This window comes from Saccostrea cucullata, unplaced genomic scaffold (genome assembly GCF_032062105.1).
Source record: "Saccostrea cucullata isolate Sc308-1 unplaced genomic scaffold, CSIRO_AGI_Scuc_v1 ctg98, whole genome shotgun sequence".
Classification (NCBI taxonomy): Eukaryota; Metazoa; Mollusca; class Bivalvia; order Ostreida; family Ostreidae; genus Saccostrea; species Saccostrea cuccullata.
The window spans coordinates 159,347-176,566 of record NW_026928385.1 but is presented as its reverse complement, the minus strand read 5'-3'; the positions used below and the strand labels follow the sequence as shown (position 1 = coordinate 176,566).

At 35.5% G+C, this 17,220-nt stretch overlaps 2 protein-coding genes across 2 annotated transcripts; one reads left to right on the top strand and one right to left on the bottom strand.

Moving 5' to 3' along the window:
• Nucleotides 1–5,583: 5,583 nt before the first annotated feature.
• Nucleotides 5,584–7,889, bottom strand: LOC134277429 (heat shock 70 kDa protein 12A-like). The gene is made up of 4 exons (XM_062759762.1): nucleotides 7,524–7,889; nucleotides 7,101–7,319; nucleotides 6,812–6,968; nucleotides 5,584–6,723 (listed from the first exon to the last, which is right to left on the bottom strand). The coding sequence occupies exons 1-4, from the start codon at nucleotides 7,839–7,841 to the stop codon at nucleotides 5,648–5,650; spliced, it is 1,770 nt and encodes a 589-aa protein (XP_062615746.1). The 5' UTR covers nucleotides 7,842–7,889; the 3' UTR covers nucleotides 5,584–5,647.
• Nucleotides 7,890–9,712: 1,823 nt separating this feature from the next.
• Nucleotides 9,713–16,951, top strand: LOC134277428 (heat shock 70 kDa protein 12B-like). Its single transcript, XM_062759761.1, has 5 exons — nucleotides 9,713–9,838; nucleotides 13,132–13,459; nucleotides 14,565–14,788; nucleotides 15,129–15,288; nucleotides 15,576–16,951. Exons 1-5 carry the CDS (start codon nucleotides 9,830–9,832, stop codon nucleotides 16,634–16,636), a joined length of 1,782 nt encoding a protein of 593 aa, XP_062615745.1. The 5' UTR covers nucleotides 9,713–9,829; the 3' UTR covers nucleotides 16,637–16,951.
• The last annotated feature ends 269 nt before the right edge of the window (nucleotides 16,952–17,220 follow it).

Here is a 17,220-nt window from a genome sequence, read left to right as displayed (position 1 = left end):
GAAAAAATGATCCTGCATTGTTGTGTTCATGTTCTTCTTCACTTTATACTTATAGTCATGCTGGATATGTTATTACAGTGAAACATATGGAGATAACGACCAGTATTCAAGGTCAAAAGTCCATAAAACACTGCAAAATAGCTGCAGAGCAAACACGAACCTCCAAAACATCAGAGGTGGGATCAGGTACCATAGAGGAGTGAACATCCCCTGCCGATCGGACACACCCGCCCTGTGTGCTACTTGTACTGATCGTGAAATAACGGGAAAATCCGTCGTCAACTCAGTCCGCATTCAACTCAATGATAAATTGTATTTGCTGACAAGGTCATTGTATCGACCATAGAACTTACGAAATGATGACTTTAAACGAGACTGCTGATATTCTTGTTTCATCAACTTGCTTGTCAATAATTTTCCTCGTTTTAGAAATTTTTCATACGTAGATTTTGTTCTTGCATATCGAGATACATCAACTCCGTATGCAGATGATGAGGTTATATTGCTGCATAAGTAAGGTAACGTGACGATAGAAAAGTTAAAGTCATTACCTTTATCATAAAGCCTGGTGACGTTAACATAGTTGATAATGAAGACCTCAGATAACTTATTTTAAAAGGTCTTAAATACAAGGAGCACGATCCTTTCATTGACATCGGAAGATGTTTCGATAAGGCTGTTTTTAACCTATGCGAAAAATGAAATTGGATTGCCCACAATTTTAAATTTACTTTAATTATTTTCAATATAATTTCTTTTTTTTTTTGTGTTTTGTATTTTAAAAGGGTTAAGATAATATTTGAATTGACGATCAAAGCATGGTACCCTCAACCATATTAACATTTAGTATATTGGAAAATATCGGAGGGTTATGTTGTTAAAGCCTTCTAGTACACAACGTGTTGCATTATGAACCAAAACCATACTTTGACAATTGATTTCTTATATTTAAAGGAACATTACACTATAATATGGTTGTGGTTCGCAATGCAACACACATTTAAAAAATTAAGCCGCACAAAGTAATGGTTGAGAAAGTTGCCTCCAAATAAATAAACAGAATCTCTAAATATAAACAATGGTAGTGCTGATTTGTCATGTATCTTTATGAGATATCTGTAGATTTTTGTACCTTTCAGAAGGGGTATCAGAATGGATTAAATGTATCTGGTCTATGTTAAAATTGCGTATTAAAAAATTGAAAAAGGAACATGAAAACCATGTATCCCTCTTTATTCGAAAATCCAGAAGTGAAAAAAAATAGATTGATTACATGATCAGTACGTACTGGTCCCTGCTGACAAAGCAGGTAACAACACCGTCTTCGTTTGTAAGGCTCATTATATAAATTGTATTTTAGAAGAACTTCGATTTAATTCTACAAGTGTTAATGCAACTTATACTCATAGTTCCCTTTCTAAGGAAGAAATTCTTTAACATCACATGTCAATTTTAAATAATTTAATATTCAAAACAACCAAAATAAATTTGAATTACTGTAGTACCATATCTATATTGGATTCCGAAACTTCATAAAAATCCTTACAAACAAAAATACATAGCGGGTTCTAGTAAATGTTCAACCAAACCTCTTTCTTTACTCCTCACTAAGATATTAATAGTGGTGAATGAGAAACTTTAAGAATATTGTGCAATACCAATTCGAGATGTGGTATTAATCAGATGTAGATACTTAAAAATCCTTTAAAAAAATTGAAAAATTATTTGAAATCACTAGATTTTATCAAAATCAACAGCTTAAAAAGCTATGAATTCTTAACTTCATGTACAACCATTCCCCACGATTATCCACGAGTCCAGGCTTTCTGATATCATTGACAGCTGCTTTTTAAAATTAAAATAGACCTAAAAAATTCACGTGCACTTACCTGGTCATTAGTCATTTGCAAAATTATTTTGTTAAAAACCATTCTGATTATACCGTCAAGTACTCTGAAGTTGACTTAAAGAAGATGCTTGGGTTTCTGATTGACAATATCTCTATGTGGCTTTTGGAGACCTGTTCTTCAAACAATCTATTGGAATTCCAATGATTACCCAATGGGTCCCGTTATTAGCAGACCTATTTTTGTATTCATTTGAAGCAGAATTTTTCCAAAAATATTATACGTGAAAAAAGAAAACACTTGCTGTGGCCTTCAACTCGACTATTAAATATAAAGATGATGTAATGTTAGTTAACAATGGTTCATATCATTCTTAAAAAGATACCACAGAATCTAAAACACCTGTCTCATGTTTGGATATTTTACTTGAAAAAAGCCTTTAATGGTAATCTAACGACCAAGCTCTGTGATGGACTTGATGACTTTAACTTTTCAATCGTCAATTTCGATCCCAGACTTATGCAGTAATATACATTCAATGCCTCCATACAGAGAATATATCTCTCAGTTGATTCGATATAACAATACCTAAAACGAGGTAAATTATTGACAAACAAGTTGATGAAACAAGAATATCAGCAATCTCGTTTAAAGTCATCATTTCATAATTTCTATGGTCAATACAATGAGTTTGTCAGCAAATTCAATTTATCATTGAGTCAAATGCTGAATGACGCTTATTATACTAATTGTTAGTTTTTTTATTGATACACTGAATTGATGACGGATTTTTCCGTTATTTCCCGATCAGTACAAGGAGCATTTGGTGGGAGTGACCGGTCGGCAGGGGATGTTCACTTCTCAATTGCACCTGATCCCGCCTCTGATGTTTTGGAGGTCCGTGTTTGCTCTGCACCTATTTTGTATTGTTTTATGGACTTTTGATTTGAATACTGTTCGTTTTCTCCATACGTTTCACAGAAATCAACACTTTGGTTTGCATTTCGCAATTATTAATAATAGTCAAATAGCTGCTTTTTCGCTTTTACTGACGTAATTTTTAAGTCTGTCTTCAGATGAAAGGATTCAACTTTAAGACATGATATTTTCTTTATTGGCTGTTTTAATTTCTCATATTACTACTGGTTATATCACGTACATGGTTATTGTCTTGAAATATTAGCGACATTTTCGCGATAAGAAAACGTGAAAGAGAGCTAGGCTTGCCATAAATTGAATAAAAATTTTTGTATTTCCTACAAATAAACATCAACTATTGCTTCCAAACTTTATAATTACAAGATTTTACAAAGCCTAGATATTGAATATCTGAAACATATGCCTCCTTCCTGTACATGTTCTTCTTCACCGTGCAAGTATAGTCATGCTGAACACTTTTACTGGTGCCATAGTATATAATGCAGACCCTAAATCGGTAGCGGGGGATGCTCACCTCACTCTCCATGGCACCTGATCCCACCTCTGATGTTTTGAAAGGTCGTGTTTGCTCTGCTCCTTTGTTGTTACTGTTTTATGGATATTTGATCTTGAATACTGTTCGTTATATCCATATATTTCATTTTAAAAGGGCCAAAATTTAGGGAACCACGGTATTTTAACTTGCATCTTAATTTCAGAAATATTATATACTGTGTGGAAGACTACGCCATGCGATGGGCCAGATATGGTAAAGAAGACCATGAAACGATTTCAGAACGAAATAAATATATCAGGTGTATGTTAAAATCTTGCATTATGCGATTGAGGGGCTATATGAAAACCATCTACTTTAATATACTGAGAAGAAAAAGAAACGCAGGGTAAACTTTAGAGGTGAATTAAATTTATTTTTCTTTTAATTTTTTTTTCAGTATTCCTATCTAACTTTTAAAATCATCTTTCAAAAAAATATAACCAAAATCCCACTTGATTTTGTTTAACAATTAATGAGTTATTGAAGCTCATATGACGATACCCCCAAAAAGTGAAAATCGAAAACGAATTATCTTCATTGTCTCTCCTGCGTATCTGTCATGAGCCTTATTTCTCCTTTGCATGGAATTCATCAGAGTGTTTATCTTTAAATCTCTGGCTATGTTGGGCATGGGTAACTACACCAAAAAATTGGTCATACGACGCGCGCATGCGCCAGTGAGAGGAAGACAATAGTAAGTTGACTGGCTTAGAAAACCAAATTGCGGAATTGTTTTCTTTCATTTTTCATGTGAATATAATGATTATAATAGTCTACTGTATAAATAGCGGTTTTGAGGGCAGTAAGGTGGTGATTTAAAAGATGGAAGGACGAATAACCTGCTCGTAACATGACTCTGTTTTACGTTAACGTCATCGTCACGTTTGATTGAAAACCATTCCATGCCCTCTCTGACAACAGGTAACAAGTTTTATGGGGGAAAATTTACAAGAAACTGCTTAGTTACCCGTTGATGCTTTTTTTCATTCATTAGGCAATTAAAAAACCAGGCCCCATGGAATTTCCGTAAACTGTGCCAAGATTGCAAGAAATTCATATCGTCTCTAAATATTGAAAAACAATGTGTATACCTTAGGTGCATCAAATGGTGCAACAAGATTTGTTGACAAACTCGTCGTCATCAAAGTGTTTTGGACTTTTAACCGTTTTCCCTATGTTACGCCATACATTTAACGGTTGAGTAGTTCTGAACACTAATTTTGGTGCATAGTAACAAATTTTCTCATCTGACCAATTTTCATAATTTTTGGTCAAGCGGTCAACAAATTTTCGAATACTAGTATTATGCTACCCTGCGTTTCTTTTTCCTTTCAGTACATGTTTAAAATTGAATAATTCTGAAGTGAAAAAAGAAGTAGTTAGATTACACGATAAAAGCTGAACACTACTGGTAAATAGTCATTATCTACGATACATCATCACTAGGGTATACTCTTCAGATACGTCACACCTTACTGCTTTATTGTCACGGGTATTGGTGTGGAATGGCGACCCATGTTCGAGCTGGTTATCTTGCATTAATTTACCTTTGTTTACATTTTATTGCAGTTACGTCTATCTGTGTTTGTATACTGCTCGGTACAAGCCCTCACGTTACCGGGTCCGAAGGACAATATCATTTTACTGTAATTGTAAGATTCTTTGGCATATTACTTTGCTGCATTAGACGAAGTATTAGGTAATTATTGTGGCTACCGAATACTGTATAGCGTACGTCCGTCCACGCCGGTGTCGACTGATTACACTGAAAAGAAAATAAGTCCTGCCCTTTATCATGTTTATATAGAGCTCTGCAGGCATAGCGATTCTCCGAACAAAAATGTCGGACACATTCCTTTTACGAATCGTGTTCAGCTTTAATATGCACTGGGGGTCACTGGGTAATTTTTCTAGTTTGTGTATCTTTCAATCTAAGCTTGTGAGTATGGCCCCTCTGCTTTCGTTTAAAGTATTTTCTTTGATAGCGTAATTTTGATAAATGTCATTATTAATCTGTGTGAATGTGTTTGAGTAAATCTTTAGTAAACTAAGCAAAAACTAGCTGCAGAATCCCTCTTGAGCATTGGAAGACAAAAATAAAATTAAGTATGTCTTATATGAAGATGATGGATTACGAAAATTGAGTGAATTAATGATATTTTGATAGCTTTTATCCTTATTCACTGTCCAAATATGCGATACATGTATAAAATAAACATTTGTCATAGGAAAAGACAATAATTACTTTATAAAATATTAATCAATTACATATTATTCGTGCAGCTTGTTCACTGTTAGCACATGTTTGTATATGAATGGGACGGTACTACATCTCGTGGTTCAGAAAGTCCAAAGAGGCACTGGTAGTTTCTCCAGTTTTCATTATTCTTGCCTCCACGGAGAGCTCTGTCCCACCAAAAATGAGCTTGACGCCGATTTTCCTCTTCAGTCCACCTGTAGTGTCTGGAATGTCAACAGTTAGGCTCGGTCCCAGACAAGTACATCCGGGATCATCAGTATAGACAGGGTCACGGTCCTCCGTGACGTAAACTTTTAAAGTGATTTGAGTCTGATCGGGTCGTGTCGGGCGGTAGGTTTTCTCCTCTGTTGCCTCTCCTACGTCCATAGACTGCCCCGCCTCGGCGTGTTTGCTAAATCTGTCCTTACAAAACGTTCTATCTTCTATTGTGATCAACTTGTCTTCTGGATCTACTCCGCTTCTAAAATCATCGTATACACTTATTCCATACGTGTACCTGCAGATTCTTGAGGCAATAACTGTGGTATTGAATCCAAATATCACCGCGCCTTTCAAGACTGACAGCCCGGCTTCTTGTGGAATAATCACTCTCTTCTCAGGAAATCTTTCTTTGACTGCTGAACGCAGCATTGGAGACTCCGAAAATCCACCAACCATCAGAATGGTTTCTGTATTATCTACCTCTTCTTGTTGGAAAATCATGTAAACATGCTCCACAATGGAGGCACATGTAACCTTGAATAAATCTTTCGCTATCTCTGAGTCTACCCTCAGTTTGTCCCCTATCCAGGCAATACGGCTTCCATATTTGTTTCCACCGGAAGTGGAGTTCCTTATAGATGTTCCTTTCATCTCTTGGTAAAGCTCGTTGATAGCTATTGGAATTTTGAATGTGACTTTCTGGTCCATGTCTGGTGTAATTGTTCTTTTCTTGATCTCGAAGTCACGACAGAGTTCCACGTAGTCACATCGATGTTCTTCTTTGAATCGCTCTATAACACTCTCTCCGACAATGTCTTTTAGAAAATCCATGAACGCCTCGTCCACCTTTGTACCACCCCAATCGCCGCCGTTGGCTTTGTAAACTTCCCGTAGGAGACCGCCTGGTTGAACCTCTTGCACGGTTATATCAATTGTACCACCTATATTTAAAATGTTCATAGATGTTATAATCAATGCCGTAGGACTAAAATTTTAAGTGAAAACTTTATTTTATCAAAAGGAGATTACCTCCAGCATCTAAAACAAGGTATTTTGTTCCTGGGGAGAAAGAGTCCAAACTCTTCTTGTTGTCGCCTTCTATCTTGTTAACTGGCAGGTGTTTGCAATAAATAGACGCAGCCTCTGGTTCCAGTGCAATGACCAGGAGATCACTACGAATACCAGCCTAACATATTGAATGAATATTCAATGTTTTACCATACAAGGAATTGATACAATAATTAGAAAAAAAATTAAAATGTATAATAAATGTCACATTAGTTCTGTGATATTATTTATATATCTATATATAACTTACCCTCGTCGCAGCCTCTCTCATGAACTGTTTGGCGCTATCCGTCCAGATGGCAGGCACCGTCAGGACCCACTGTATTTCGTCATCTTCAATGTCCACCCGCCTAGTGCTGCAGGCGTCCATCATGTGTTCGCGGAGGTACTTTATACAGGCTGCGAATACTTTCATGGCCGGAAGTGTGTTGCCTTTATCGTCTTCCATCGCCAGATCCCGAGCTACGGTCTGGAATGTTGGCATTTAGCTTATTGTAGATGTATTTACACATATAAATTTTTAAAAAATATGAGGAAATCACCTATACTCTATTGTATTCTTTTTTATTGTTAGGGTAAGAATATTGACCATGAGTTCACCAGAGGAATATTATGAATTTAGAAAGGGTATACGTATCCCCAAGAGAATGCAGCATTGGGTGACGATATTTACCTGATTATTGTAGAGGATCATTTTAAAGCGCCGGAAGTAGTACCAGTCGTGATGATTTTCCTCGAGAGCCAAGTCACCGTATCTGTCCTCGGCCTGTGTCCCAAAAGAATCGAACTCACCCTGTGGGTTAAACAGAGCACAGGTCGAGGTTTTGAGGGACACCCCGGCTTGAGAACCGATTGTCCATTGGTTACCGTGGATTTTGAGAGGATCCTTGACATAGTCATTTCGAAAAGCGAAAGCGTATCCAGAAAAAGTTGTTCCAAAATCTATTGCAGCAACCAACAACTTCGCCGGTGTTGATACAGATTGTGTCATTCTTTGTGTTCTGATAAAAAAAAGAAGAAAAAGATGTATTTTTCCAGCTAATTATTTGTTTGTTAAATATGCTTGCTTAACTAAGAAGGCCTCTAAATCAATGTAAACAAAGATACATATAGACAATTCCATATGTTCTTTCACACAGCAGTGAAGGAGAAACATCCGGAGTACTGCTCAAAAATATTTTAAGTAGTGTTAATCATACGTTGATACCTAAAAACTCTGAGGATTTTTTTTAGTTAAATCGCAAATACCAAATTCAATGTTAAATATCTAAAGTAAATTTTATTTAAAGTCGGCATTTTGTACTTTGCATAACAAAAAACATGACCTCTTTAGAGCTCTTAAACCGACTAAAATATCTTAAATATCTAAAATGTACGACTTGTGAACGCTTTTGCAACCATTGCCTACGATAAATTAAAGCTGAGACTTTTTGACATCGTAGGTAGTATCTGCTTTTTACCTTGTCATTAATCATTTGAAAATTATTTTGTTAAAAATCCTTCTGATTGTACACAAGTAGCAAATCCAAAATTAAGCTTGAAATGAAAGATAATATAGAGTCTGACACACCTGTTTCAAATTTTGATATTTTTACTGGAAATAGACGTTAATAGTTAAACGTGATGATTTTAACTTTTCAATCTCAACTTCTCTTACTTATGCAGCAGTATACAAGTACCTTCTTCGCCTGCAAACGGGGTTTATATCTCTCAGTCAGTTCAAAACGCAAGAGCATACACTACGTAATGAACAATGTCTAAAATCGGGTAAGTTATTGGCAAATAAGTTGATAAAACAAGAATGTCCGCAGTCTTGTTCAAAATCATCATTTCGTAAGTTATGGTCTATCTGATGAATGACCTTGTCAGGAAATACAATCTATCATTAATTTACACACTGAATTGTCGACGGATTTTTTTGATTATTTCCCAATTATGAAAATGACTGAATGAGCACACGACGTGTTTGACCCGTCGGCTCACTCCTCCACGACAATTTTTTTGAAAACATAATTTATACACGAGAAGATAAAATTAAATTGCTGTAATCTTAAGCTCAACAATGAGTTAACTATCAATTAATAATAATTTTTAAAAGAATATTTACTTCCATTCATATGTAAATTCAATACATTCATTTGAACTAGAAATAAAAGATACTGGGTACAGACACTGACACTAGGTATCAGCAGTCCCGCTTAAGGTCATCATTTCGTACGTTCTATGGTCTATACAATGACCTTGTCAGCAAATAAAATATATCATTAAGTCAAATGCTGACTGATGTTTTTCATACTAATTGTTAGTCCATTATTTATACACTGAATTGCCGACGGATTTTTACGTTATTTCCCGATTATGACAAGGAGCACACGGCGGGTGATGCTCACTTATCCATGGCATCTGATCCCACCTCTGATGTTTTGGAGGTCCGTGTTTGCTCTGCTCCAGTTTTGTAGACTTTTAATCTATATATATAATGTATATGTAATGCTATATATAGGCCTATTGGCTATAAACCGATTGATAATTATTCATTTTAATATCCATGATGATATAATGCACAGAACTGTAACTTTTATATACGCATTGCTTTGTGTTGGTCCTTTAAAAGTCTTTATTTAACAAAATAACTATCAATATAAGTGCATTGAAATGCTTGATCCACCCCTTCCTGAGTACACTCACAGTTTTCGACTTGAATAAAGATTAAAGTCTTTTAGCCTGATTTAATAATACGACAGTTTTCACTCTTATATTTTTCCCTTTTCCTCTAAAAGCATATAAGAGCTCAACAAAAGGTTAGTAAAAATTCTGATACATGCTTGAACTGTTAAAATATTCATTCATAAGTTCCAAGTTATCGGCCCCTATATTCTATTTATAGATTAGGATACCCTCTCCATTTAGGAAGAAATATGGCGACAGTTCCAGTGGACAAATGGGATACACACTTTTGATTTTGTTAATACGAAGGTAATGCCACCTGTATGATTTATTTTATAAATAGCTATATTTCTCGCTATATTTAAATACATCTTGTAAGAAAATATGGATGGGAAACGTACTAACATGAAAGCATGTCACCAGCCTGAAATGTCTACTTTCGTTTTAAGTTTTTGATAGGATTCAATGGAAACTAAATTTGCACAGTCGTTAATTTTTTAAATAATTCATTTGAAAAATTGTTTAAAAGTCAAAATAGATTGTCAAGGGTATATATTTATGTGATTGATCATCGCACCATTATTGATATAATACATGTATGTATCACCGTATCAAATATGTTCAGGGAAATGACGAGTGTATTGGGAGTGTACATGTATATCTATACCAGAAGCAATAGACACATTGTACTTAACTTATCTAAATGTTTTATGAATTAACATGGATTTCTAATTCATATTTAACATGTTTAACAGGTCCAGGAAAATCACTATATTTAGCTATATAGGTAAATCTACCTATATAGCTTTATTTACCTATATAATATAGCTATATTTAGCTATTTTAGAATAAGTTTCTGTTTTATGAAAAGCAGACAAAAAGTCGCATGTAAGTTATGGCTGATATATTTTTTAAAAGGTTTGATAAAAACAACCAAGGGCATAGATAGTAAAAACATTGCCCCTTATAAACACTTTTTAACCAAAAAATACATCTCTATTGTTTTGATAGCTGGAAGTGCGGTGAGGCATGACTAAGTGTGATTGCCTTGCATTGTGCTTAATTATTACCAATCAATTATCTTGTTGACCAAAACTGCTTGTCTTTGTTAAAGTAGTTGCTTACTTACATATTAACTGTTATACATGTACATAGCCCCAAAACTTTTAGATCTTTGATTGCAATTGCACAAAAGGAGAAACATTTTTATAAGTGGGTTTTTGGTGAATTGTTTACAGTCCCTTTCAAAGTTGAAAACTAATACTGCCTCATTATCATGATTATGCGATTTTTTGTCTGCTTTTCATAAAACAGAAATTTACTCTGGAATAGCTAAATAAAGCTATATTATATAGGTAAATAAAGCTATATAGGTAGATTTACCTATATATCTAAATATAGTGATTTTCCTGGACCTGTTTAATGTGTACGTGCATTTGTGACAAATATTAAAATATGAAGTCTCAAGATATTGTATATCACACACAGTACTGACCAGGCACAATCTAAAAGAAAGCAAACCTTAGTGTATGCAATTTTTTAGCTCTACTGGTCAGAGACCAGAAGAGCTTATGCGATAGTAATGCGTCCGTCGTCCGTCCGTCTGTCTGTCTGTCTGTCTGTCTGTCCGTCCGTCTGTCTGTCTGTCTGTCTGTCTGTCTGTCTGTAAACAATTTTTCAAAATGCTACTCCTCCTACAGTTTTGGTCTGATTTCAATATAACTTGGCACACAAGTAGACTACACTAAGATACATAATTCTTTGTATCGGTTTTTGATTTCGATGAACGGTGTTGCCGTGGTTACTAAAAATAGAAATTTCTGTGAAATTCTTTCAAAATGCTACTCCTCCTACAGTTTTAGTCTGATTTCAATATAACTTGGCACACAAGTAGACTACACTAAGATACATAATTCTATGTATCGGTTTTTGATTTTGATGAACGGTGTTGCCGTGGTTACTAAAAATAGAAATTTCTGTGAAATTCTTTCAAAATGCTACTCCTCGTACAGTTTTAGTCTGATTTCAGTATAACTTGGCACACAAGTAGACTACACTAAGATACACAATTCTATATATCGGTTTTTGATTTCGATGAACGGTGTTGCCGTGGTTACTAAAAATAGAAATTTCTGTGAAATTCTTTCAAAATGCTACTCCTTCTACAGTTTTAGTCTGATTTCAATATAACTTGGCACACAAGTAGACTACACTAAGATACATAATTCTGTTTATCAGTTTTTGATTTTGATGAACGGTGTTGCCGTGGTTACTAAAAATAGAAATTTCTGTGAAATTCTTTCAAAATGCTACTCCTTCTACAGTTTTAGTCTGATTTCAATATAACTTGGCACACAAGTAGACTACACTAAGATACATAATTCTTTGTATCGGTTTTTGATTTCGATGAACGGTGTTGCTGTGGTTACAAAAAATAGAAATTTCTGTGAAATTCTTTCAAAATGCTACTCCTCCTACAGTTTTAGTCTGATTTCAATATAACTTGGCACACAAGTAGACTACACTAAGATACATAATTCTGTATATCGGTTTTTGATTTCGATGAACGATGTTGCCGTGGTTAGTAAAAATAGAAATTTCTGTGAAATTCTTTCAAAATGCTACTCCTTCTACAGTTTTAGTCTGATTTCAATATAACTTGGCACACAAGTAGACTACAATAAGATACATAATTCTGTTTATCAGTTTTTGATTTTGATGAACGGTGTTCCGTGGTTACTAAAAATAGAAATTTCTGTGAAATTCTTTCAAAATGCCACTCCTTCTACAGTTTTAGTCTGATTTCAATATAACTTGGCACACAAGTAGACTACACTAAGATACACAATTCTGTGTATCGGTTTTTAATTTCGATGAACGGTGTTGCCGTGGTTACTAAAAATAGAAATTTCTGTGAAATTCTTTCAAAATGCTACTCCTTCTACAGTTTTAGTCTGATTTCAATATAACTTTGCACACAAGTAGACTACACTAAGATACATAATTCTCTTTATCAGTTTTTGATTTTGATGAATGGTGTTCCGTGGTTACTAAAAATAGAAATTTCTGTGAAATTCTTTCAAAATGCTACTCCTTCTACAGTTTTAGTCTGATTTCAATATAACTTGGCACACAAGTAGACTACACTAAGGTACATAATTCTTTTTATCGGTTTTTGATTTCGATGAACGGTGTTGCTGTGGTTACTAAAAATAGAAATTTCTGTGAAATTCTTTCAAAATGCTACTCCTCCTACAGTTTTGGTCTGATTTCAATATAACTTGGCACACAAGTAGACTAAAGTAAGATACGTAATTCTGTATATTGGTTTTTGATTTCGATGAACGGTGTTGCCATGGTAACTAAAAATAGAAATTTCTGTTAAAAAATCTCAAAATGCTACTCCTCCTACAGTTTTGGTCTGATTTTAATATAATGTGGCATGCAAGTAGACTATACTAAGAACATAAAGAGACTTAATCAAGGATCATTATTCTATTTATTGCTGTGGTAAAGTTTCAATTCCCAACTTCTTAAGAACTTTTCTCTTCCTTTGCTATAAGTACAAACCAGTAGAGCTTCAGTCTCGACAGAGACTTCTGGTTTATTTACAGACTTGGGACATAGAGAACATGTCCTCTACCAGTAAGCTGCTGGTGGCAGCCATTGACTTTGGTACCACCTACAGCGGTTATGCATTTTCTTTTAAACATGAATACGAGAACGACCCTTTGAAGGTCAGCTCCAACAACTGGACAGCGGGCTCGAGGAGTCTGGTGTCCCTAAAGACCCCCACATGTGTTCTGTTCAATAAAGACAAAGTGTTCGACTCGTTTGGTTATGAAGCTGAGGATAAATATTCAGAACTGGCTGAGGAAGAGGAGCATGAGGACTGGTATTACTTCAAGAGGTTCAAGATGTCACTCTTTAACCAAGAGGCAAGTTCATCTCGCAATCTGTGAAAATTATTTTAAGTAAGGATTGTCCATAAGATCTGGGGGCTGAGAAATTTTTGTATTAACTGTGAAGTCACAAATTTTCCTGGGTGTTTAATTTTCGTAGTTTTTGTGGTGTGAAGAGACCCACAAATTCATGTCCACCACGAAATATAAAATGTGACATACATATTAACAACAATCAAAGATTCTACATCCACGAAATCAAATCCTCACGATCAAGAGTTTTTCCTCAAATTACAAAAATTTGACCTTACGAAAATATGTGATTTCCTCCAGTTATTCTGGTAATACCAATCTGGGCATCAACATCCTGTTAGGGTAGGAACCCCAAACTCCTACTTTTCAATGTCCCCTGTTATTTTGATTCTGAAAGACCACCCTGTTTTAATGCGCTGTTCACACGACGAGTTTAATTCGCAGTAAATTAGTGCAAAGTAAACTAATGTGAATCAAATTAATGCGAATTAAATTGCGTTCACACGACAGCTAATGCAAAGTAAACTAATGCGAATTAAAAATTTTCTTCTGCAGTCAGGCGTCAGTAAGTCTATTATGACGTCATTTGTAAATCACGTCATGTATGCAGAGCTATCCTTTGATACATCATGTAGAGGCTACAGGTATCCAATGATTTTAGTGATTAACATACTTTCCCTTAATTTTTGAACCAAATATAGCACAAATACCTATATATAACCACCAACACGTGTCCTGTGGTTTAATTCTGGCCTTACGCATGCGTCAAAATTTAATTCGAATTAGCTTCGCTTAGCATTCACAAGGAGCAAATGCGAAGTAATTTAATGCGCATTAAACTAATTCAAATTAAACTAATTCGCATTAAATTCTCCGTGTGAACGCTAAGCGAAGCTAATTCGCAGTAAACTTACGTTTAATTCAAATTAAACTCTCCGTGTGAACAGGGCATAAGTCAATACAGAAAGAGAAATTCAAGATGTTAGAATTTTTGAAATATTCATCAAGTTTTTAGTATTTTTGTATAAAGAAGCTTTGAATTTATGACGAGTGTTTGTAATTAGCAGACTGTATGTCGTCATTTAGGCTATGATGTTGTACATATTTATCACAGGAACCTCTTACAAAAGCAGTCAAAATCAAATCTATAGATGGGAAGGAGATGGTGGCCTTGGATGTGTTTTCAGCGGCCATTAAATTCCTGAGAGGTCACCTACTACATACTCTAGAGAACCGAGCCACGGGGGTGAGAGAAACTGATATACAATGGGTCCTGACTGTGCCCGCTATCTGGGACGATCCTGCCAAACAGTTTATGAGAGAGGCGGCAGTGAGGGTAAGATATAAATGGCATCAGGGAAAAGTCAACAAAAAGTCTACAAACTCAAATTTTTAGAGTTAATTTTGTTAAAAATTTCTTTTATGAAATATAATACTCACATTAATTTTGGTAACTACACAAACGTAAAGAATCTTAACACTGAAAATAATACAAATGCTAGGGGAAAACCCCCCAAACAAACAAGAACCTATAAATAGGGCTTTGAGTTTTTAAAAAAAATGGTTACATCATAGAGCCAGAGGTGAAATTAGAAAACAGTTTAAAACAATCATTTTTAGAATATTTTGGTTTGGGGATTGCTTTTTAGATGATGAGATTTTTATTTTTCCTTTAGGCTGGGATATCCGGGGACCAGTTACTGATAGCCCTGGAGCCTGAGGCAGCCTCACTGTACTGTAAACATCTCCCTGTAGAGCGGCTACAGTCAGAGGGGGGAGTCCAAGGATTTGGGGCCTTTTCCAAAGGAAGCAAATACCTGGTACTGGACTGTGGAGGTATGATTTAGGTTTATTTCTGTAATACTTAGTTGTCATTAATGTTACACCAGTCATAGTCTATCCACATCAGAAACCATCCCTCGAACAATCAAGTGTTAAAAAACTTAACTCACTGCATTTTTAGGTACAGTTAACCTCTTTATCTCAAACTTGGTAGGACTAAGAAAAACCTTGAGTCATCCCAGGATTTGAGATATCAATTGTAAAATACTGTTCAATAGACTCTCCATTCAAATATGAATGAGATATATTCTGGAGTTTTAAATCACTTCTGTATTTTAAAGGAGGAACAGTGGATATCACGGTTCATGAAGTACAACCCGACCTCAACCTAAAGGAGCTGTACAAAGCTAGCGGAGGAGCCTGGGGAGGGACCCAGGTGGACGAGGCCTACAAACAGATGCTGATCAAAATAGTTGGAGCCCCCATCATCCTTGAATTTGCCGGCTCACATACAGCTGATTATGTGGACATGTATAGAGAATTTGAAACCAAGAAGCGTGCCATTACAGGTGACACAAAGGGCAAAGTCACCATTAAAATTCCAATATCTTTGGTGGAGACTTTTGAAGAGGATACGGGAGAGGATATCAAAGAGACAATAGAGAATACCAAGTTCTCAGGAAAAATTACATGGGTTGGGGACAAATGCAGAATAACAGCAGAGGTGATCAAGAGCTTGTTTGAAGTGGCAGGGGATCAAATTGTGGATCATGTTAGAGACCTACTAAATAAACCCGAGATCTCAGGAACCAACAACATAATAATGGTCGGGGGGTTTTCTGAGTCTCCAATTCTACAACACATGATCAAGCAATCTTTTCCAGATATGAGAGTAATTATTCCCCCTGAAGCTGGGCTTGCAGTCCTCAAGGGGGCAGTGTTGTTTGGACACAAACCTGCCACCATTTCCTCTCGTATTGCCAAATATACATACGGTGTAGCTACAACAGTCAACTTTAATCCAAGTATTCACCCAGCAGAAAAGAAAAAGAAATATGGAAACCTCACTAAGTGCATTGACATATTTTCCAAGCATGTAGAAAAAGGACAGACATTAAGGTTTGGAGAGGCTCAAAGTGACAATACTTATACGCCAGTGGAGGATGATCAAACATCCATGTGTTTCCAAATTTACACCTGCACCGAATCAAATCCAGGCTATGTCACCGATGATGGATGTAAAAAACTGGGGGAGATGGAGGTGAAAATGCCAGACACGTCAGGCGGGCGTAACAGAAGTGTCACCTGTGAAATGATTTTTGGGGGCACAGAGTTGGAAGTGAAAGCAACGATTCAAAAAACAGGTCAAGTTACTCAAGCCAAATTCAATTTCCTTGACTAATCCTGTGAAAAATCAAATTTTTTTTTCACAGAACGTTCCAATTTTTACCAGTTATTTTATATTTTCTATTTCAATATTTATGACACAATTTTTTTTTTTCAAAACCGTCTTGCAACTCTGCAAAAATTCATCTGATTCACCTTCCTTTGATTTCATGGAGATTTTATCCTGATTCTAAGAGTGTGAGACTGAAGTAACCATAAAATGCTCAGTACCTTTGTATGATTGTGTTGAAAATGGATTTCTGATCTTATGAAGGAAGTGTCTTTTCTGTGATACTTTTAACATATTTTCAATAAAATCATCAATATAACATGAGAATTTATTCCTTGAGAGCACTGCTGCGTCACTTGTGCATTGCTGCGATATCTCTCCCGTTTTGGAATATAAATTGCTGCCTAATTAGTCATTATCTTGAGGGTACTGCTGTGTCACTTGTGTATTTTATATTTGTGTTTTAAACTTTATAAACGGCACAAGTCTTTTAAAGTTGTAATAGTCCTTACTGAAAATGTAAGGGGTGCAAGTTTTATTTCAAAGTGACTTTTAATACTCTAACAAACTGCTGATGTAATGTATAGGTT

What these genes read in the sequence shown, in the direction of transcription:
- LOC134277429 (XM_062759762.1), bottom strand. Translation starts at nt 7,841, where the DNA reads ATGACACAATCTGTATCAACACCGGCGAAGTTGTTGGTTGCTGCAATA. An exon ending in TGATCCTCTACAATAATCAG is followed by an intron (nt 7,320 to 7,523) that starts GTAAATATCGTC and finishes CCAACATTCCAG; the next exon opens with ACCGTAGCTCGGGATCTGGC. An exon ending in CCTTGTTTTAGATGCTGGAG is followed by an intron (nt 6,724 to 6,811) that starts GTAATCTCCTTT and finishes TTTTAAATATAG; the next exon opens with GTGGTACAATTGATATAACC.
- LOC134277428 (XM_062759761.1), top strand. An exon ending in TGAGAGAGGCGGCAGTGAGG is followed by an intron (nt 14,789 to 15,128) that starts GTAAGATATAAA and finishes TTTTTCCTTTAG; the next exon opens with GCTGGGATATCCGGGGACCA. An exon ending in CCTGGTACTGGACTGTGGAG is followed by an intron (nt 15,289 to 15,575) that starts GTATGATTTAGG and finishes TGTATTTTAAAG; the next exon opens with GAGGAACAGTGGATATCACG.